General features: G+C 36.8%; 3 protein-coding genes across 3 annotated transcripts in view; 1 reads left to right on the plus strand and 2 right to left on the minus strand.

Moving 5' to 3' along the window:
- Positions 1–13,068, minus strand: part of LOC306864340 (lysine-specific demethylase 2B-like) — a 30,109-nt gene extending 17,041 nt beyond the window's left edge. Inside the window, exons 1-9 of the mRNA XM_079408304.1 lie at positions 12,697–13,068; positions 12,075–12,219; positions 11,463–11,541; positions 11,328–11,374; positions 10,203–10,381; positions 9,383–9,489; positions 6,002–6,095; positions 4,136–4,289; positions 1,545–1,660 (exon numbers count right to left, since the gene is read on the minus strand). Of these exons, the coding sequence (XP_079264430.1) occupies positions 1,545–1,660; positions 4,136–4,289; positions 6,002–6,095; positions 9,383–9,489; positions 10,203–10,381; positions 11,328–11,374; positions 11,463–11,541; positions 12,075–12,219; positions 12,697–12,729 (954 nt within the window). The 5' untranslated portion in view covers positions 12,730–13,068. The remainder of the gene's footprint in view (positions 1–1,544; positions 1,661–4,135; positions 4,290–6,001; positions 6,096–9,382; positions 9,490–10,202; positions 10,382–11,327; positions 11,375–11,462; positions 11,542–12,074; positions 12,220–12,696) is intronic.
- A 771-nt stretch (positions 13,069–13,839) lies between these two features.
- On the plus strand, positions 13,840–20,347 carry LOC306863743 (calcium release-activated calcium channel protein 1). The gene is made up of 2 exons (XM_079407274.1): positions 13,840–14,069; positions 17,925–20,347. Exons 1-2 carry the CDS (start codon positions 13,950–13,952, stop codon positions 18,471–18,473), a joined length of 669 nt encoding a protein of 222 aa, XP_079263400.1. The 5' UTR covers positions 13,840–13,949; the 3' UTR covers positions 18,474–20,347.
- A 32-nt stretch (positions 20,348–20,379) lies between these two features.
- LOC306863816 (MORN repeat-containing protein 3-like) lies at positions 20,380–22,264 on the minus strand (the record flags this gene model as incomplete). The annotated part of the gene is made up of 6 exons (XM_079407361.1): positions 20,380–20,508; positions 20,718–20,794; positions 21,357–21,516; positions 21,671–21,738; positions 21,981–22,119; positions 22,253–22,264. The coding sequence occupies 6 exons, from the start codon at positions 22,262–22,264 to the stop codon at positions 20,380–20,382; spliced, it is 585 nt and encodes a 194-aa protein (XP_079263487.1).
- Positions 22,265–22,442: the final 178 nt, after the last annotated feature.

A 22,442-nucleotide genomic window follows, 5' to 3' on the forward strand; every position in this document is an offset into this window, starting at 1 on the left:
CAGGAGGTTAAAGAGCTGGCTGTCTGGTGCAGTCTAAACAACCTGGAGCTCAACACGCTAAAAACAGTGGAGATGATAGTGGACTTCAAGAGAAACCCCCCTGCACTCCCCCCACTCACCATCATAGACAGCACTGTGACTGCAGTGGAGACATTCAAGTTCCTGGGATCCATCATCTCTCAGGACCTGAATTGGGACACTCACATCAAATCAAAAAAAAAAAAAAAAAAAAAGCCCAACAAAGGTTGTACTTCCTTCGCCAGCTCAGGAAGTTTAACCTGCCACAGGAGCTGCTGAAACAGTTCTACTCAGCCATCGAGTCTGTCCTATGCACTTCAATAACTGTCTGTTTTGGCTCAGCTACAAAATCAGGGATCAGAAGACTACAGAGAACGGTTCGAACTGCTGAACGTATTATCAGTGCCCCCCTGCCCACCCTCCAAGAACTGTATACATCCAGAGTGAGAAAAAGGGCTCAGAAAATCACTCTAGATCCCTCACATCCAAGTCATCCCCTTTTAGAACTCTTGCCATCTGGCCAGCGCTACAGAGCCACAATTACCAGGACAGCCAGGCAAAAGAACAGTTTCTTCCACCAGGCAATCCAACTTATGAACAGTTAAATGTCAATTTTCCAGTCCTTGGTCAGTGCAGAACAGTTTACAAATGGTCTAAAACAATTAACTTTAACGTTAGTAACAGAAAGCACTCTGTACAGAGATGCAGAGTTTTGACACGCGAGTAATCTAGCAGTGACGTAGTGACGCTGTCTTGAGTTGGTGGTTGCAGGTGCTTGCTAGAAATTAAGTACTTGAATGTTTTCAGCAAATGTTGTCTGGTAAGCACGTAGCTAATCTTGTTAATAGGGGTTAAATGGATCGTAGTTGTTCCGTGATCCATACGGAAACAATCCGCACCGGTTTGCGATAAGTTATAAAATTTAACCATCACAGAGTAAAAGTTTATCGGTTGTACATTTACATTACATTTACATTTATTCATTTAGCTGACGCTTTTATCCAAAGCGACTTACAATTGCTATATATGTCAGAGGTCGCATGCCTCTGGAGCAACTAGGGGTTAAGTGTCTTGCTCAGGGACACATTGGTGTCTCACAGTGGATTCGAACCCGGGTCTCTCACACTGAAGGCATGTGTCTTATCCACTGCGCCATCAACTTAAAATGTGTAATGTAATGGACTACATTATGTTACTGACTACAATGTCTGTCACGTAATTTGGAATCAGTAACGGACTACAATTTGTAAGTAATCTACCCAGCACGGTTTACAATATACTCATAAATATTATAAATAAAAACTTCTGAAAGATGCGTATTGATTAGAACTCCCTTCTAAATGCATCAAATTAAAAAGACAAATCCTTAAACACTGACTGATAAATCAAACAATCTATTAGGGCTGGGCAAAGATTTTTCGATTAATCTTTTTTTTTAATGACATAGATTCTCAAAAGCCTGTATTTATTTCAGCACACATTTAAAACAAGATCTGATTAATGTGATTCATATCATTAGTCTTTACCTTTGTTCTGTTCTCAATTTCGTAGACAGTGAGCTGCATGGGAATGTTAAAACTGTGTAAAATATTCCCGCCAAACACCAGGGTGTCTTCTGGAGTGTAGACGGCATGGATCCAACCTACACACACGAGAACAAAAATATGAATGCTCAATTTCAGGAAAGAAAATGTTGTACGAGGGCTTAAAAGTCAAACTTGCCACTATTTTTGAATCCGAACGCAAACACAAATGACATTTCAGAGCTTTAGTGGAATAATTACTTAAAGGGATACTCCACCCCAAAATGAAAATTGTGTCATTAATCACTTACCCATGTTGTTCCAAACCCGTAAAAGCTTTGTTTGTCTTCGGAACACAATTGAAGATATTTTGGATGAAAACCGGGAGGCTTGTGACGGCATAGTAAATTGCACTGTCAAGGTCCATAAAAGTATGAAAAACATCGTCAGAATAGTCCATCTGCCATCAGTGGTTCAATCTGAATTTAATTTAATTTAAGCGACGAGAACACTTTTTCTGCGCAAAGAAAATAAAAAAACTATTTTATTCCACAATTCGTCTCCTCTGTGTCAGCGTAGCGCCATTTTGGAGAACATCCACTGGTCTCAGCCGCGCCACACCGATGTGCTGTTTTCATTCAATTCAAAGCGTAAACAAATGTAGAAGATGTATCCTTGGCCATGTACACACTACAAGTTTCAGGAGTGACAACACCATTTAAATGCAGGAGTGAATCCCGTAAATTATCGTTCCATGTGTGTACGGAACAGCACTTACTCGCGCATTTGTAACCATAGCAACATTTTGTCATCTTGCAGGAGTGAATAAAAGTTTAGCCGTTTGTTATTTGCCATTTTTCAATGAAAGACTCTTTATATCCGGCGATTTTAACTGTGTTGTATTTATGCTCAGGAGGCTGCTTTAGAAAGCGCTGTCTTGCAATGTTGCCATGTCCTCATATTTACAAGTGCTTTTAGGCATGCTGTTTGGTCTTCTCTCATAAAGATAGGCACTTTATGAAGTTAATAAAGTGGTCTGTTGCGGATTTGAGATATATGTTGTTGATGTTTTTTTTGGTGTTATAAAACAAAGCACTTGGGTGTTTTACCCTGCGTTCCATTCGGAAGGGCTCATCCCTATGCCCTAATCCCTTCAAAGGGTTTACCCTCCGGAGTGAGAGCTTCGAAGGGTTGAAGGGTGTAGGGAACCAAACAACTGTTTCTTGAAGTGCCCTTCTGCGTCATCATCACGCCCACACAGAGGCGCCGTCATCATGCAAAGATTCTGCGCAAAGGATCATGGGGGTCCGAAGTGTCCATCAGTTGTACCCTTCGAAATCCTCCATTCCAAAGGATCCTTTGAAGTGGCTAGTTTTGAGCACTTCGGTTTGGAACGACCCCTCAATATGGCGGCCATGATTGTTTTCACTCCGAAGTGCCCTTCGGGGGGGCGATATATCCCATTTGGAACGCATCGTTAGTGTTATTTGTGCTTGTCCTTGTTTGCAGTTTTTTTTTCTATCAAGATCTGGCAACACTGACACTTTACCGCAGGGCTCATGAGACTTCTTTCACTGTTATTTTATTGCATCTCACATACAGACGAAGACACCTTTGCACATTCAAATACTTCAGTAACAACTAGTTGTCCTGTTCAGTTCCGTACACACTGCGTAGAATTTCTGTAAATGCGGTTCTCACTACCTGTATTTTTCAGGAGTTAATGCGGTTGTCGAATGCGGTTGTCACTCCCGTATTTTAGTGAATTATGTGTGTACAGAACACGATTAAGAAGTAAAAGGTGAAGTGACAACCAAATTTATTTGCAGTGTGTACGTGGCCCTTGTGGTGTGGCTGACACAGAACAGCGTACGCTGCTGGCGTCCAGTGGATATTCTCCAAAATGGCGCTACGCTGACACAGCGACGATGAATTGTTGAATGAAATCGTTTTTTTGTTTTCTTTGGGCAGAAAAAGTGTTCTCGTCGCTTCATTAAATTCAGATTGAACCACTGATGGCAGATGGACTATTCTGACGATGCTTTTCATACTTTTACGGACCTTGACAGTGCAATTTACCATGCAGTCAATGGGACAGTCACAAGCTTCCCGGTTTTCATCCAAAATATCTTAAATTGTGTTCCAAAAATGAACAAAGCTTTTACGGTTGAGAACATTTTCATTTTAGGGTGGAGAATCCCTTTAAATTGCAGTCTGTTCCTCACACAAAGCTATTGTATGGCTTTTATTGTTCTTTTTTGGACGTTTTAGAGCTTGATGGACATGATCAATGACCAAGAACTGTTGTTGTATTGAAAAGCTTGGTAAGGATTCTTCAGAATTTCTCTTTTTGTGTTTCACAGAAAACAACATGTGGGTTTGGAACGACGTGAAGGCGAGTAAACAATAACAGAAATTAAATTTACAATGCAGTATTTGGAAGACATTTTTATCCAAAGGGACTTTCATTGGATTCAAGGTGCACATTTCATCAGTTCATGCATTCCCCAGGAATTGAACCCATGACCTTGGCATTGCTACTGCCATCCTCTTCCGTTTCTCTTGAATATATGCCCTCAAGCTCAGGGCGTCACCTGAAGGGATGAAGAACGTGTAGCCCTGTTTCAGCTCTACTCGCTGGCAGCCTTCTGAACGGTCACCCAGGAAGATATCACTCTGTTTGCCTGACAGCACCCAGTCCTCATACAGAGACAGATTGTGTGGGCTTGGAGGAATCAGCCAGAAGACCTGGAGAATGAGAGAGAGAGAGTAATGCAGGTGTGATTCTAAACTGGGATATGATTTTTCTTCTTTGAAATGAATAATTCACTCGTGTCAGCATTAATCTGCAAGTTATTTATCTCATCCATTTATTCACGAGCATTTATCAAAAGTTTGACCCATTGTTTTCATTTATACCAAGAAATAAAAAGTACAAAGTTTTAGAACATTAAACATTAACATGACAACAAAGAAACAACATGACAAACTTATGAAGATTCTGTACTGAAATTTTCACTTACATTCTTGATAATAATAAAATCTATTACAAAAACTGTATTAAATAATAAAAATGCAACAAAAACGACTAAGTCTACAAATTGACTTAAGCAGACAGAAATTGTGTTGAAAAGTTTATTTAAACTTGGAAATCATCAGAAAGCTTCAGGATTTCTAAAAATTAAAATTAAAAACTAAATTACAAAATTCTAGTCTGCAATTTTTTATTTCTTAGCAAATTTTAAATTGTTACTAATAATATTTGCTACTAATAAAATGTGGGTAACACTTTATAATAACCTTTCTTAGTTAATGCATTACCTAAAAATGAGCAATACATTTGTTACAGTATTTATGAATATTTGTTAATGTTAGTTAATAAAAATAAACCTGTTCATTGTTAGTAGTAGTACTAATAGTAGTAATATCTTTGTTTGTCCCTTCACTTCTCATAAACAGACTATTTATATAAAGACATCAATGGCAAAAACTGATCACAACAAACAACCACAACAAAACCCTGGCATTAACAGTACACCATTTCTTCATATATTAAAATATAATATTTAAAATTCATGGTACACCTTTATCCCTATGTTTCAAATAAGTGTTTACAATCAAAACTGCATTTGAAACAAAAGATCTTAAATTTCTAACAGTCCTCCACTTGGGCACTCTATATATCGTCTGCCTGAGGGGGGCAGTTCAAATTCTGGGTATAAAATGTGAGATGTATCATCTAAAATGATCAAGGACTTCCTAAGAACATTTATCTCACAGAGCTGTACAGAGCCTGTAATCTTCAGGATTGTTCAGATTCATTAAATAATATAAACACATAGTTTTAAAAATGGATTAGTACATGTTTCAAATAACATTAACTATGATTAAATAATGCTTAAGAAGAATAAAGTAATAAAGGACATGTATTGTAAAGTGTTACCAAAGTATGTAATATAAAATTGTAAAAGCATTTCACTAATGGTCTGGTCTCAGACATTTGGAGCCCGCTGTATATATTGTGTGACTAAGCTGACAACCTTGCAATTTCTTTGCAAGTGAAATAGGTTCAATTCTCTGGTGAAAGCAGGAGGATTACATAACAGAATACACTCCTACAACTCTTCCTAGAAGTTCCTTTAGTCATACATGTGTCACTCTAGTCTTTCTTGCACACACCAGCACTCTTGTTTGACCTTTCAGAGCGGATATTATTTGATACCCTCCAGCAAACATACACACACCATTTCTGCTGACGCGGCAGCCCCAGCGGCGATGCAACAATGCAAACAGGGAAGAGACTCATTTACAGGGCCACTAGATACCTGATCTTAACAGATCACAAGCAAAGTCAATCCTGCAGAAAATCATTGCTTTGAAGGTAATAGCATAAACAAACCGCTTCCCCCATGTATGGACAATAATAATAGTAAAAGCACTACTAACTATCCAACACTTACCTTTCTTCCTTTGAACACATGGTACCATACTGATGTGCCGCCAAAGTCTATGTGGAAGTCAGTGAAACAGCCTTTTACACTCATCAGACAGTATCTACAGAAAGAGAGAAACGGGGAAAGTACAAGGGTGATTCGCAACGTCTGCATAAATAGAGAAGAACGATAAATCCCTAATGCGGTTTCTAAGTCCTCACAAAAAAAGACTGTTTGCAACTGGGAGTAACCACAGCATAGGAATGTTCAACTCCCAACTCAAAATGAATATTTCCTTAAAAACCACATACAGTGGAATTTCCCCTTCTCAATCAACAGCATTATCAAAGCACAGCACAATATTATGACTTCAAAAAAATTGTTTCAGTATTATTTTGAGCAATAAATCAAGGCTAATTTCTCTCACGGAACATACAGAACGATATGGGTTTGTTTCAGATAAAGCCGTTTCAGCAGCAGAACAGGGATAGAAGCTATTTGCAGCTTATGCATTTGTCATCCGCAGCGTTTAGCAAGGAGCGAAATTAATCAAACCCCACACTGCCTCAGTGTCTGGTTAAAATCTGCCCCACTGAGCCAGGAGAGGAAGAAAGCGAAGAAATCAGTTAGCTCTAATGAGCAAAAGGCGTCACTCAACCGCAGGGCATCGTGAACTAAAAAATGTTTAGGCGTCAATTTAGGTGCAAACCCAGATGGTTGAGGGCCTGAGAAATGAGACTTCTAAATTTAGGGTCACCAATGTATGGATTCCACGACGGTTAGACATCTAACTGACAGGTTGATTATTACCAGAAGATTTTGTATGTGGTATCTTTGCCCATCAAACTGTGCCAGCTGACGTTCTGGCAGTGTAAATGTCAGATGATGTCACTGGAGATGACATCATATGTTACAGCATCAACAAACAAGCTCATTGAGCACTTTGGATCCAGATGTTTTCTATAATACAAACATGGCAAAAGCACTCATTGACTGCAGGCTGCAGAAGGTAACACTAGGATAATGCCTTGCAACCTGAACCCTCAGAGGTTACTTCCTATAATTGGAGCTCTTAGATGAAAGTCTATGAATAAATAATCATTGACTACATAGTACCCGCACAAAGGACTAATAATGCAGTCTTTTTATGGATTGCAAGACTGTTTTCACAGAGATCAATTTAATTTATTCTTAATTTTTATAAAAACAAATTTAACATCAAAATATTTTTTTTTTTGGGGGGGGGGGGGGGGGGTATATAAAAATGACCCCATATGAAACATAGTAATAGAATTTTAATAAAAAACATTTTAAAAATATTATTAAAATGTATTAAAAACAAATTTAAGATTATGAAATTTTATTTTTATTAAAAAAATAATAATATATATATAAAACTTTAATATACAAATTACCCCCATGTGAAACGTATCAATAGAATTTTACTATTAATAAAAAAGGGTTTATTTTAAAAATATAATTAAAATGTATTAAAAACTAATTTAAGATTATGAAATTTTATTATTTAAAAAAAATGTATACATTTAATATAAAAATGACCCCATGTGAAATTTGTATTAATATTAATCAAATATAATAAAAACAAAATTAACATGAATCTGAAATGTGTTTTATATTTTATTTGAAAATATTGTATCATATTAATAAAAAGGTACCCCATGTGAAACAGTTAACAAATATTATATAATACATTATATTTAAAAAATATACTATACTGACTCTTTATTTATGGTTGTTCACATCTCTTATTTTTGTGCAGAATTGCATTTTCAGGCTACTTGAGCTGCATTTCATATTCTATAAACATATGCATGCATAATGACACCAAATCAGAAAGAAATGCAATCAATAATTCTGTTATACGAACACATATCTCAAACTGTGTATTTAGAAACTAAAACGGTGACCGTTGCAGCCTGTGTCATCCATCCCACAGAGCAGTCAGTGAGGGGGATGATGCACCAAAGCAGCCAAAACAAAACTATAACCTTGATGTGCACAAACACGCTGAGTGAGCTTTTAAAATTTCAGACTACACATGCAACCCTCACAAACATTTATTACACCAGACTGCGTAACCATAAGTGGAATGACCACAAATTATTGGTCACCTTTTCATAAAAGTAGCAAAGAAAGTTGAGCAAACTATACCAAACCCTAGCTGGACCTCTAAAGGATTATTTACATTATCACACCATAGTTTGCAATGAAATAAAACACACATACCCAATAGATGTTCATCCCCATTTGAGGCACTTTGCCGTTCTGACATCTGCCCATGTGACTCAAAAGAACAGAACTGAACTGACTTTTAGCGCAGAGTTCTTCCTTTATAAAAGAGCTCAATGAAGACAGAGGAGTCAGGAGGAGGGAGTCAAAGGGAAAGTGAGATAAAGACAGAAAGAGAGCGAGAGTGGGCTTTCCTGTGCAGGAAATACTCCTATGCAATACTCTGATTGGCTGAGGAGGATTCATTGGGATACTGCAGCAGCCTGTGAGGATCCGCCTCTTCTCCGCATTAGAAGTGTGTGCTGCCTAGCAACCTGATAGAGTCACAGCCAGCTGCAGGCCAAAGAAATGCGCAGCATGCGCCGAGGAGCAAAGCAAGGGACTGTGGGAAATGAGCAGACCTCATCTTTGACTAATGCGGGATGTCAGAGAACAGTTTTCAGATTGACTCAAGCTTTGTGCTGCGTCTGAAAGCCAAAATACTTCCTGAAGGGAAATCGGAGCAGACAGAAGAACAACAAAACCTTAAATGTGTAATACAACTATGTGGGCACTGAAACATGCACATAATCCAAAAATTCCCCTCTCCAAATGCCACTGAAAGAGAGTCACATCTAAGTTTTCTTCTCTCCAGCTCTTTATTGCTTTTTACAGAGCCTAACTTGTCAGAGGGTCTGTGATTTCTCAGGATACACTCGGGAAAAAACAGGGAAAATGTAATGACCCCTTTTCACATTTCTGGGGTTCTCAGAAGCAGTAGTTGTTATAGTTGGATAAACTTCTATAGTAGTGAACAGAAGCTATAATAAATGTAATTTTAGCATTTCCTTTTGCTCTAATACTAACAAAAAAACCCAATGGCATCTCCATTACTTTACAAAAGAGGGAAAATATTGAGAGATTGATTACGTCAGTCAAAAGAAAGAAAGATGACAAATTTGCCATCACTCCCTCAGCCTCTGTTTTAGAAACACGCTCACAGCAGCATTAACTAGTATTTAACTGTAAATGAATGGTAAGATATTAAAATACAAAGTATAGTGACATAAATATACCTTACATTTTTTAGATTGTTTAAAATGGTAATAAATGTGAAAAAGGGTCATCACAGTCTTTGAAAAAGGTCCACTCCTAATTGTTTTCCAAATGAAATATTACCTCTGAACTTTGGGATATTTCATCTCAGACATGACATTTGTGGCTTCAGTTTGTTTCTGTTTAAGATGCCGCGGCCACATATTGTCCACCCAATCCACCAGATCTACCTAAAGACAATCAGAAATACATTTACAATACAATACAAAGACTTTTGAATGCTTAACAACTAGATTTATTTGCAACAATAATTGAAATTCCAACTTCCGCACTTTAATATTAACAGTTGCCCTTTGCATGTAACAATATCAGCAGAACCAGTGTTATTTTAGTATTATTGATTTACTATTATAGTTGTTAGTAGCTTTTATTTTTATATGTTTAGTTTCTAAATATATAGTAATTCTGTGCTTTTGTAATTTTTATTAGTTCTGGTTTATTTTAAATATTAACATTTAGGGTTAATTTATTTTTATTTATTTATTTATTTCCAGGTAGTAATTTTAGCGATTCAGCTTAAACTAAATGAAAATAAGAAATATTGACTAATTTTGACTTCAGCTAATATTTGTATTTTATTTTAGCTTTATTTCACATTTTCAACAAACATTAACTCATATATAACTTTTAAAGGAGAGGTAACTGGTAAATAACGTTTGACTTGATTTATTGTAAATAAAATACCTCCCAAAAAATGCATGAAGGTAGTAGTAAGAATTGCATGTGCAAATATCATTGCTAATTTATTTGACTTGATATTACAAATTCATTTATTACTAGTATCCCCGCTCTCATCCACACTTACTGACATGCAAAATACTTTGAAGAAAAGATTACAGTCACAAGTAATATGTTGAAAAGTTACCAAAAAAAAAAATCTTACCACAGTGGGTCTCTTGATCAAATTCTCCAGTTTGGTGTGACTGAACTCCAGGCTGATGACGTTGAACAGCTTGTCACGTTCATCCTCGGGCGTCTCATAGTAGCGGACAAACTGTGCCATGCTCATCTCTGAGCCCTTCTGTGTGCTAACGTCCATCACATCAACAGCCCGCCTGCTGCCTGAACATCCATGCAGAAACAATCGAAATGCTACTCCTCTCCATCATAAGTTCTATCTTAGAAATTGTGCTTTTAAATCCGTTTCTAAAGTAAGATTCTTTATACTGTAATGGATTAAGAACCTAGGAAGCTTGTTTCTGCAATGAAAAAAAAAATTGCAACTTTGTTTCTTGCAATTCTGAGAAAAAAAGTCAAGAGTTGTGAGATATAAACACTGACTTTTTTTTTAATTCTGAGTTTACATCTCACAATTCTGACTTTTTCTTATTTAAAATAAAAAAACCTTCTTTATGTTGCAGAACAGGCTTTCAAAAGGTACCCGATTTAAAATCATTATGAAAAGAAAGTTTAGGGTTTTTTTTGTTGCAGTTGCATGGCATCATCACTAGAGGACGTAAAGGTTGTTATTAATGCCTTTTTTGTATTTTTCTAGCAGGTCTTGCTGTGAAGTTATACAACAGAGTACAGCAAATAAATATTCCTTAATGTTTCTGATTTAAGATTAATCACCCTCTTAATACACAGATAATTACAAAGTTATTTACCAGCAACATAAATCAACGTACAGGTTCAGGCTAAATACGAGGCTCAGACAGTTTATGTTCTTACTCAACCCTAATAAGGAGTAAGATGGGCTGTGTATGTGTGCATGACAACATTAAATTCATCAGCTAATTAACCAAATGCATATGTACTCTTCATAATACCAGCATACAGAACAGACATGGCGCATGTGTTTAGTTTCATAATACAGCAGCAGAACATTGTCCTGTTCCTGCATTATGCAAGGCCTGATTAGATATTGGCAATATAAAACAGAGAAAACACAATAAAAGTCCCAGACAATGAAAACTAAAGATTAACAAAACATACAATGTTATTAAAACATTTTACTGAGTAAATTCACCATTCAATAAAAAAAAAATTATAATAATAGTGTACTTACCAATCAAACCCTTGATTTCACTAACAGTAAATTCTGGATCCGGCATCCTGTAGTACATTAAACAGTTCAGATGAGCGATTCACAATGTAAAATGTATAGAAATGTGTGAAATAAAACCGTTTTACTTGCTCTTACCTAATTCCCAGTCCATCTTTGGCTTTAAATACGAGTGGAGTTCGCAGTGCCTCTCTTTGAACATATTCAAAAGTAAAATCTAGGATGGTATAAAAGTTAGACTGGGTTTAAAACCAAATGCATATGAATAACACAAGTATTAATTGTAAATAAAGGGGTGTTTCAGATACAGGCTACACATCCAATACTTTAGACACCTTATAATGACATGAATTCTGGACCCTTGTGGGCTGTTTTTCCTTCACTATCCACTAAAACTAATCCATTAACAAATACAATTTTAATTTTGTAAATAAATTATATGTACTGTAGCCACAATTTATACTTGTCAGCAAGATTAGTTTGCTGTTTGACAGTCATTTACAAATATTCCACAAGACAAAACTAAAAAAATAGAATTTAAACAAATTATCTTGTTCAAAAGTGCGCACATGCTTCATTATTAAATGGATAGTTCACATAAATGGTGACAGAATCTTCATTTTTGGGTGAACTATGCCTTAAATATCAACCATTTAATGTCAAATTATGAGCAATATAACTATAAGTACTTATGTTTGCAGGAGAATAATAATGAATATTAATATCAGCAATATACACACAAAAAAGTACCTTTCCCCTCCATATACAGAACAAATTCGCTGTTGTATGAATTGCTGGCAAGTTTGTCCTCCACGCTGAAGCCCCTGATGTTTGTGATTTCCTCCACATCTGACAAGTCCTCGTTCTCATCGTACATCCTTCGGCAGATCGAGCGCTGGAAGAAAACAACACATGATGAAGATGAGGATGAAGAAAACCTGCCTCATTCTGTGCTCGAGTATGAGATATAACGCTGGGCTGGGATGTTATATCATTTGCACGAATGTCTGATTCCATGATTAACATCCAGGCCTTAATCGTCGACCATCTTGCAGCTGTTATATAATGAATACATGCCGTAATACGAGTCAAACTTCCCGATGAATATTAGACACGAGGGTCGCGGGGCAACAATGTGTGCGGTTTCGCACGAGCGTCTGTATACGCAGCATCTTGCTCTCTTTGTAATATTATAAAACATGTATCCTTTCCTGTTTACCATTACGAGTGTATTAATGTGGCGTACGTCGCTCTAATTGTCGTGTCGCAGTGATTCGTCCCGATTCAGGCCACTAAACACAATGCATATCGATGTGAGACTGAAATTCTCGATTTAAAACGAGTCTTTGAGAGGACAGCTTCAACTACACACCAGTTTGCGTCCGGATTCCGCGCACGCCTCCATGTCCGAGCCTTTCGACCGTGTTAATTCCCTCAGAGATTTATTTGAGCCATATTTAAAACGTAAAGTTGTGCAGACTTTGATTGCTTGTATAGAAAACTAAGTAGGAACCATTTTTGTGTAGTGCACCGTGACGTCACAGTCAACAGAATCAAAACATTGCAGGAACGTCACGCGGGTCAAAACAATATCCGTTTTTTTTCTGAGTAGTTATCAGAATGGTTGGTGGTTTTTTTTAAACACACAGAAATAGTTTTTTGAGGGAGTCAGAATTGCTCTTTCTTCTGTTTGGCACGCGCGCGCTGCAGCTGCTATGCTCGTGCATATGTGCTTCATCAAGACAGTAGCTAAACATCTTTTAATATTGCATCCACACGTTACAATAGAAATACTTATGCATAAAAGGCTCTCTTTAAATCACACTTATTTGGGACATTCTATGAAAATGTTTATAACAGATTGTCATATATAATTTATTTTTATTTTAGTTAAAAAAAACTTAAAGTTGTCCCCAAATTATGTTAACTCTGTCACCAATGACTATTTAAAGTAATAAATAATAATTATTATTAGCATATAATTATTAGTAGTATTTACTAATTAATTAATTATATAAAAATCTAATGATTAGTTGACATCAAAATGTGCATATTTGCTTATATTGCAATATATATACACAAAAAGCAATGTGACAAACGTTTTTAATAATGCATAATGACAACTAAAATAAGAAAAATATTAAATAATTAAATATTCACATTTATCAAAATGTGAGTATTTGCTAATATAGCAAGGAGAAACAAAAAATACATGCTGCAGAAAAATAAAAATCGAAAGTTTTTTTTAATAATGCATAATGTTTACTAAAATTGTAATTTATTTTTATGAAACATACAAAATATTTATTATTATCATTATTATATTTTTTCAGAAAGTATTCAATACAGAATATTCACCTACGTCGATTCTGTTATGTGCACGCACTAATAAGAGAAATGATTTCCCAGAAAAGTGGCAAAACAGCTTTGTTTGTTCTTAATATTGTGGCAAATATATCTATAGTTCAGTTTCATGTGTAGTCGCGAAGGCTTGTGGGTAATGCCTTCGCGATGCATCCAGTTTCACTTGAGCAAGCCAGCTGACCGAGTCTCGTTCAGGCGCAGCCTTAACCAGCGCAATGCTCCGCTGAATCTCTCGGATAGTTTCTCACAATCTCCGCTCGGATGAACATGAGTCGGAACGAGCATTCGCTGCAGGCTCTGTCCTGGAGAAAGCTTTATCTGAGCAGAGCCAAACTCAAAGCGTCCAGTCGCACGTCTGCTCTTTTATCCGGTTTCGCAATGGTGAGTTGTTTTTTGCGTCTGATTATTTAGTGCTGTGGATGTTCAGTTTAACAATATAATCACTGAGTTATTAAAGAGAAAGCGCGTTTAATGATGTTATGTAAGTTTAATCGAATATTTTGGCTTCAAAGGCGCATGACTCGAGTCTATGATGCATCTGCAATCACAAACTGACAGCCACAGTTGTTTAGCTCGTGCTAATGCTCAGCTAAATACTGTACATATATGCATGACTGCACTTTTTACTTTTTTATATATAAAGAGCATTACGAGAAGCATAACGCTGGATATTACCTGGATGCAGCAAAAAAATCTCAACAACTTCTTAAGTCTTCTGCAGTGCACTTTAATTCAGTGCCAATTCGACTATTTAATTTGCAAACTTACCACTTTAAATTCAGATTAGAATGTTCTGAAAACATAAATGCACGATTTGTTTATTATTCTTAATTGTTTAAAAAATAATTATTTGAGTATAAAAGCTTTAAAAACATTCAAATCAATTAAAAAATGTTTTTTAGAATTACTTATAAAACTTTCCAGATAGATGTGATACATTTTTAAACACACATGCACACAACACACACACATATATATATATATATATATATATATATATATATATATTAGGGCTGTCAATCGATTAAAATTGTTAATCGCAATTAATCGCATGATTGTCATGAGTTAACTCGTGATTAACTTAACTTAATTGCACATTTTTATTTCTTCTAAATGTACCTTAGATTAATACTTTTCATGTTTTTAATACTCTAATCAACATGGGCATGGACAAATATTTTTAATATGTGTTTATTATTATTGAAACCATAGTTGACATAGAGCATGAAGAGTAGACATGTTTCAAAGGTCATAGATGTTTTTCAAAGAACATGTTGACATGAAAAAAGAACATAGAAATACCAGGTTCCCATTGCTTGTCTTTCTTCTCACTGAGCAATTTACTTACACAAACCTGTTTACATTTTTGCAGACAGGGCAGCTCTTCTTCTGAACATGCAAAATGTACATTTATTATTTATTATTAGATTTGTTTGCCTCTCTGTGCCCACATATTTTGATGCAGCAAAATTCTCAATAAAACTGTTTTCATTGGTATATTTTACTGTTTCTGTTGTCAGACAACGGAATGAATATGAAATAGAGACTGAAACGCGACCCATTAAGACTAGGCTACACAATCAGCTCTCCTTTCCAAGATGTTAATCTGCACAAAAATCCTGATATTCGAGCTGTCGTCTGATAAAATCAAATACACATAAGATAAAGACAATAGCTGTGCTGTGAGAGAAGCAACATAATATCTGTGTTTAACTGAAAGCGCTGCTCCTCTCCGCCGCTCGCTGAACAGAGCAGACGCACAGAAAGAGAGAGAGAGAGGTGTGTGCGGGCCCTGGGATCTCACGCTCACGTGGCAGTACCAGCGAGTCTCAGAAACTAAGTTTAAATAACGTTTGGGCAAACCCTGATTTGTTCTCTGCATTTAACCCATCCAAGTGTACACACAGTAGTGAACATACACCCGGAGCAGTGGGCAGCCAATGCTGCAGCGCCCGGGGGAGCAGTTGGGGGTTCGGTGCCTTGCTCAAGGGTCTCACCTCAGTCGTGGTATTGAGGGTGGAGAGTGTGTTGGTTATTCACTCCCCCCATCTACAATCCCAGCTGGACCTGAGACTCGAACCCACGACCTTCAGGTTACAAGTCCAACTCTCTATCCATTAGGCCACAACTGCCCCTTGAAAAAAAAAAAGTTTTTAAAAATAAAAGTTTTTGTTTACATAATATATGTGTGTACTGTGTATATTTATTATGTATATATAAATACATATACATGCATGTATATATTTAAGAAAAATGTTTTTTATATATTAAATATATTTATATATAATATAAATTATATGAATATAAATATATGCATGTAAATATTTTCAAAATATATATTGTATGTGTGTATTTGTATATACATAATAAATATACACAGTACACATTATTTAAACAAAAACTTTTATTTTGGATGTGATTAATCGTTTGACAGCACTAATATATATTTATATATATATATATATATATATATATATATATATATATCTCACAGAAGTGAGTACACCCCTCACATTTTTGTAAATATTTTATTATATATTTTCATGTGGCAATACTGAAGAAATGACACTTCGCTACAATGTAAATTAGTGAGTGTACAGCTTGTATAACAGTGTAAATGATGGACTGGCCAAGCATGTCTCCAGACCTAAACCCTATTGAGCATCTGTGGGGCATCCTCAAATGGAAGGTGGAGGAGCGCAAGGTCTGTAACATCCACCAGCTCTGTGATGTCGTCATGGAGGAGTTGAAGAGGACTCCAGTGGCAACCTGTGAAGCTGGTGAACTCCATGCCCAAGAGGGTTAAGGCAGTGCTGGAAAATAATGATGGCCACACAAAATATTGACACTTTGGGCCCAATTTGGACATTTTCACTTAGGGGTGTATTCACTTTTGTGGCCAGCGGTTTAGACATTAATGGCTGTGTGTTGAGTTATTTTGAGGGGACAGCAAATTTACACTGATATACAAGCTGTACACTTACTACTTTATATTGTAGCAAAGTGTCATTTCTTCAGTGTTCAGTGTCACATGAAAAGATATAAAATATTTACAAAAATGTGAAGAGTGTACTCACTTCTGTGAGATACTGTGTGTGTGTGTGTGTATATATATATGCTATTTAAATATACACAATTATTTAAAATTTATTTATTTACATATTTATTACCAATAATAAATAAATGTCAATGATTTTATATATAATTTATCTTTATTTTTAATTATAATAAATATATAATATATAATAAATTTAAATTATTTCAAAAACTGCTGATCTACGGGGATTTTCACGCACAACCATCTCTAGGGTTTACAGAGAATGGTCCGAAAAAGAGAAAATATCCAGTGAGCGGCAGTTGTGTGGACGAAAATGCCTTGTTGATGTCAGAGGTCAGAGGAGAATAGTTAGAGATGATAGAAAGGCAACAGTAACTCATATAACCACTCGTTACAACCAAGGTATGCAGAATACCATCTCTGAACGCACAACACGTCGAACCCTGAAGCAGATGGGCTACAGCAGCAGAAGACCACACCGGGTGCTGCTCCTGTCAGCTAAGAACAGGAAACGGAGGCTACAATTCGCACAGGCTCACCAAAATTGGACAATAGAAGATTGGAAAAACGTTGCCTGGTCTGATGAGTCTCGATTTCTGCTGCGACATTCAGATGGTTGGGTCAGAATTTAGTGTAAAGAACATGAAAGCATGGATCCATCCTGCCTTGTCTCAACGGTTCAGGCTGGTGGTGGTGGTGTAATGGCATGGGAGATATTTTCTTGCCACACTTTAGGCCCCTTAGTACCAATAGAGCATCGTTTAAACGCCACAGCCTACCTGAGTATTGTACAGCCGACAAATCTGCAATAACTGCGTGATGCTATCATGTCAATATCGACCAAAATCTCTGAGGAATGTTTCCAACACCTTGTTGAATCTATGCCACGAAGAATTAAGGCAGTTCTGAAGGCAAAAGGGGGTCCAACCCAGTACTAGCAAGGTGTACCTAATAAAGTGGCCAGTGAGTGTTTTTTGTGATACATAAAATTATTTTGTCAGCACAGTTAGGTTTTCTGCCAAATGGTGTTGAAAATTCAATTTATGGAGCAGAGAATCAGTTCAGAAGCTTTACTCAAAATGAATACTAGTTTTCTCATTATAATGACTGATATTACAGTACAATATTTGTTGGGTTCAAGGGCTGTATTTTACCTGTGTTTTCCTTTCATTCCACAGGTGGCCATGGTGGAAGTACAGCTGGACGCCAATCACGACTACCCCCCAGGACTGCTCATCGCGTTCAGCGCTTGCACCACTGTGTTGGTGGCTGTCCACCTGTTTGCACTCATGGTGAGCACCTGCATCCTGCCCAACATCGAAGCCGTCAGCAACGTGCACAACCTCAACTCGGTGAAGGAGTCTCCTCACGAGAGAATGCATCGCCACATCGAGCTGGCCTGGGCTTTTTCCACAGTCATTGGAACATTGCTCTTCTTGGCCGAGGTGGTCCTGCTCTGCTGGGTCAAGTTTTTACCCATTAAACCGAAGGACCAGAAAAACGGTACTATATCCGCCGGGGTGGCCGCTGCAATTACTTCTACCTCCATCATGGTGCCTTTCGGCTTGGTTTTTATTGTCTTCGCTGTGCATTTCTACCGCTCACTGGTCAGCCACAAAACCGACAGGCAGTTTCAAGAGTTAGAAGAGTTGGAGGACTTACAGAACGAACTGGACCACCGAGGGGAGGCGTCTACCTTACAGTCTCCCAGTTCCCTTTATCCCTAGTTTTGATTTTGGGAAAGAGCTTCTGTTAATGTTTTAGGTTTGTCAGCTGTTGCAACACCATCCTATTTTCGACCGTAGTATTGATCTATCTGTTGCATGTGGACACCAAAGTGTCCAGTTTTATGTGTTGAGGATCTGTCCATTGTTTCTGCTAGATTTACTAATACCAGTCAAACTGTGAAAGCATGCACTGCATGTTTTATGGATATTTTCTTTTCATTTTTTTTCTGCTCTTATAGGAATAGTTCACCGAAAAATAAAATTTTTCCAAAAATGTACTCTCCTTCAGGCTATTAAAGGTGTATTTAAGTTTATATCTTCATCGGAACAGATTTGGAGAAATTCAGCATTACTTCACTTGCTCACCAATGGATCCTCTGCAGTGAATGGGTGCCGTCAGAATGAGAGTCCAAACAGCTGATTAAAAACATCACAATAATCCACAAGTAATCCATTAAGACATTTTTAACTAAAAATATGGCTAGAATATTTGTCCTTTCTCCATAATATTGTTTTCTCCAGTGAAAAGTCGGTTTATCTGAATTAGGAGAGAAATATGCACAGATCAAGCACGTTTACAAGTCAAAACAGGTCTAAACAAATACCGGTATGTCAGTGAATTTTTATGTGAGAAGACAGCAGGGGATGGATATTTTCACTGGAGGAAGCGTTAGTATGGATTATGGACAGTTTAAAGTAATGTTTCTTACAAACACGCAGCTTTTCACTTTACAAGATGTTAATTGATGGACTGGAGTGGTGTGGATTACTTGTAGATTGAGATGTTTTTATCAGCTGTTTGAACTCTCATTCTGACGGCACCCATTCACTGCAGAGGATCCATTGGTGAGCAAATGAAGTAACACTAAATTTCTAAAATCTGCTCCAAACTCACCTACATCTTGGATGGCCTGAGGTTGAGTAAATTGTCTGCAATTTTTCATTTTCGGTGAACTATTCCTTGAATTCACCACAGGGAAAATCCTTTATTTCAGCATGGCAGCTGTGCCAGTTCTGTTACTTACAAGTTTTTTATTTTCACACAAGACAAGCTACATTCTTACAGACATGAGTTTATATTACAAAAACACTTTCTTAAACACTTATCAGAGGCTTGTTTGAAGTTATTACAGTGCAGTGGACACTTATGTCTACTTGACCAAATAATTTTGATGCGTTCTGAAATCATGGCTTCACTGTTGAACAGCTGAATCAACCAAAAAGCAGAGTCTTATTCAATCTCAGTTTTTTTCCCTGAATGAGCACATCTTAGAAACAAAGGCACTTCATCAACATGTTTGTCTGACCTTTTTTGGTAGTATTTGAAACAGCTTCCCATTAAAGGGGCCTCTGTTCACTCTGAAGTTGGACGCGAGTGCTTGGAGCCGTCACAGCTAAAGAGCTGGCAGGATTGTGCGATTATGCTAGCGAACACATTTTAAACACAGTGTTTATTAAGCAGAGGACCGTTGAAGCATGTAGTTACATCAGCAGCATTGACGAAAATGACTAAAACAGCATTTAATGAACATGTTCAGTATCGCTAAATTGAAATACAATGATTTTTTTCCCAAAGTATGTGAAATAATATCCATGTTGTGTGTAAAGTTTGATTCAGAAGCTCTTTTTATTAGTGCACAGCATGTGCTGGAATTTAAAAACTCAGTTTTATACATTTCAATTAAAGTCTTAATCAAACCAACTCCAACCAAACAACTTTTTGTGTTCTTTTATATCAATTATGGCATGCATTTCTTTCCAAAATGAGCATTTTGTTAAATACTAGTAGATGCATAATGTGCCAACAGCTTTTTTTGTATTATGTGATAGTATTTTTACAGTGAGTGAGGGGTTGATAAAACATGTTTCACTGCACTAGTCTGCCTTTCTTGTCTTCAGGATATTGTCAAAGTACATATTGCCCAGCAACGGTATGACTTGGAATCGTGGAATCTCTGTTGATTTCTCCTTGTCCTCCTTGAGTGAAATATGCTCGTGCCTCCATCAGCACAGCCTGTGAATCCTGTAGGCAAACCTTTGGACATAAAAGCAGAGCTGTAATCCACAACGTTTCTGAATCTGCATTAGGTAATACACCATGCAAATCGACAAAACGTTTTGAGCTGTTTGCTGTTACAGTGGTCAGAACCTATGACTGAAAGCTTGTGTTCTCGGTAATGCTTCATGCATTACTGTCAAAATGGAAATCATGCAAATGAGCAAACATCAGCGTTAATCATTTACCTTGGGAATTGGATACACTGTTGGTCTAACTGCTGCTTCTCTCCCAAAATCAGACATGGTCCCACACTTAGCACACACTTATTTCAGTTACACACTTATATATATATATATATATATATATATATGTGACCCTGGACCACAAAACCAGTCTTAAAACCTCATTGTCAATTTTCAATGAACACTGAATAAATAAGCTTTCCATTGATGTATGGTTTGTTATGATAGGACAATATTTGGCCGAGATTCAACTATTTACAAATCTGGAATTTGAGGACGCAAAAAAATCAAAATATTGAGAAAATTGCCTTTAAAGTTGTCCAAAAGAAGTTCTTAGCAAGGCATATTACTAATCAAAAATGAAGTTTTGATATATTTACGGTAAGAAATTTACAAAATATCTTCATGGAACATGATCTTTACTTAATATCCTAATGATCTTTGGCATAAAAGAAAAATCAATAATTTTGACCCATACAATGTATTTTTGTCTATTGCTACAAATATACCCCAGCGACTTAAGACTGGTTTTGTGGTCCAGGGTCACATATATATATATATTTAATTATTTTTTTTTTGTGACAAATGTGAGTGATCTTGACATATGTCATTGCTCATTTGTGAACAGTTTTAAGTCCGTACCTAGAAGAAGTAAACCCTTTCCGTGATGTTTGTCCTTCAGCCACTCTCCCTCATACAGCTCCCCGTTCTCATACTGCATCCGTCCCCATCCACTCCTCTGATCTTCCTTCCACTGCCCCTCATAGAAAGCAGACGGAGTGTAGAAATATGTCCCAGCACCCTATGAGCGAAAGGCCGACAATTTATATGTGGAAACTATGGACCGCATGATGATAAACAGTGTTTGATACTTCCTTCCTTCTTGTCATTTTGCCAAGAACCAACATAAACCCTCACATACTCTTTAGTTTGAGGGTCAGTCTTGCTCAGCCTTCTCTCTTTCCACACCTCCAGTCCCCATCATAGATCATTCCTGTTTTCTTCCAAACCTGCATCCCTCTTCCTTATCAGAGTAAAAGCTACGTTTAGGAACATTTTGTTAACGGAGGGAAAATCATTCTGCCAAATCAAGCTTTGATAAGCAGTGTTTCCTAGGATCACATCATGCAATCTGCAGAACACATCTAAATAACAAAGTATATTAAATTAAGGCTTGTCTATTAAACTGCCAGGCTTCTTACTGTGATCCTCGTTGCCTGTAATGTTTAAAACATGCCATTAAATATTCAATCCATTAAATATTACCATGTTTCTTATTGTCCATCCACTCGCCTGTGTATTGATCTCCATTGACACAACACACAGTGTGATGAGGGACACATTTTTGGGCTTTTTTGTCCCAGAGTTTTACAAGTGGTTCTGTAGTCTCTTCAAGAAGGGCATACTGCACATAAAATATAATAATTATTATTAAAACATTATTATCTGCCTTTTTATAGCCCTTGAAAAATGTAAATACATACAATATCAGATGAATATGGTAACTTAATCATAAAGTAGGCCTACTTAGATCTTACCTGTGACCACATTCACCATCCAAAACACTTAAATAAACTTCAATAAACCACAGAAATTATATTTAAACTTTAAACTGCTCGATCTCGACTGACCTGTCAAAAGAATTCGTGTCCGGTAACCTAGCAACAAGCCTTGATTAATATTCATGTTCGCTGTCGCTCCCGGTCATTAGGGGGCGACGTTATGCTG

The sequence above is a fragment of the Barbus barbus genome (assembly GCF_936440315.1).
Source record: "Barbus barbus genome assembly, chromosome: 45".
Classification (NCBI taxonomy): Eukaryota; Metazoa; Chordata; class Actinopteri; order Cypriniformes; family Cyprinidae; genus Barbus; species Barbus barbus.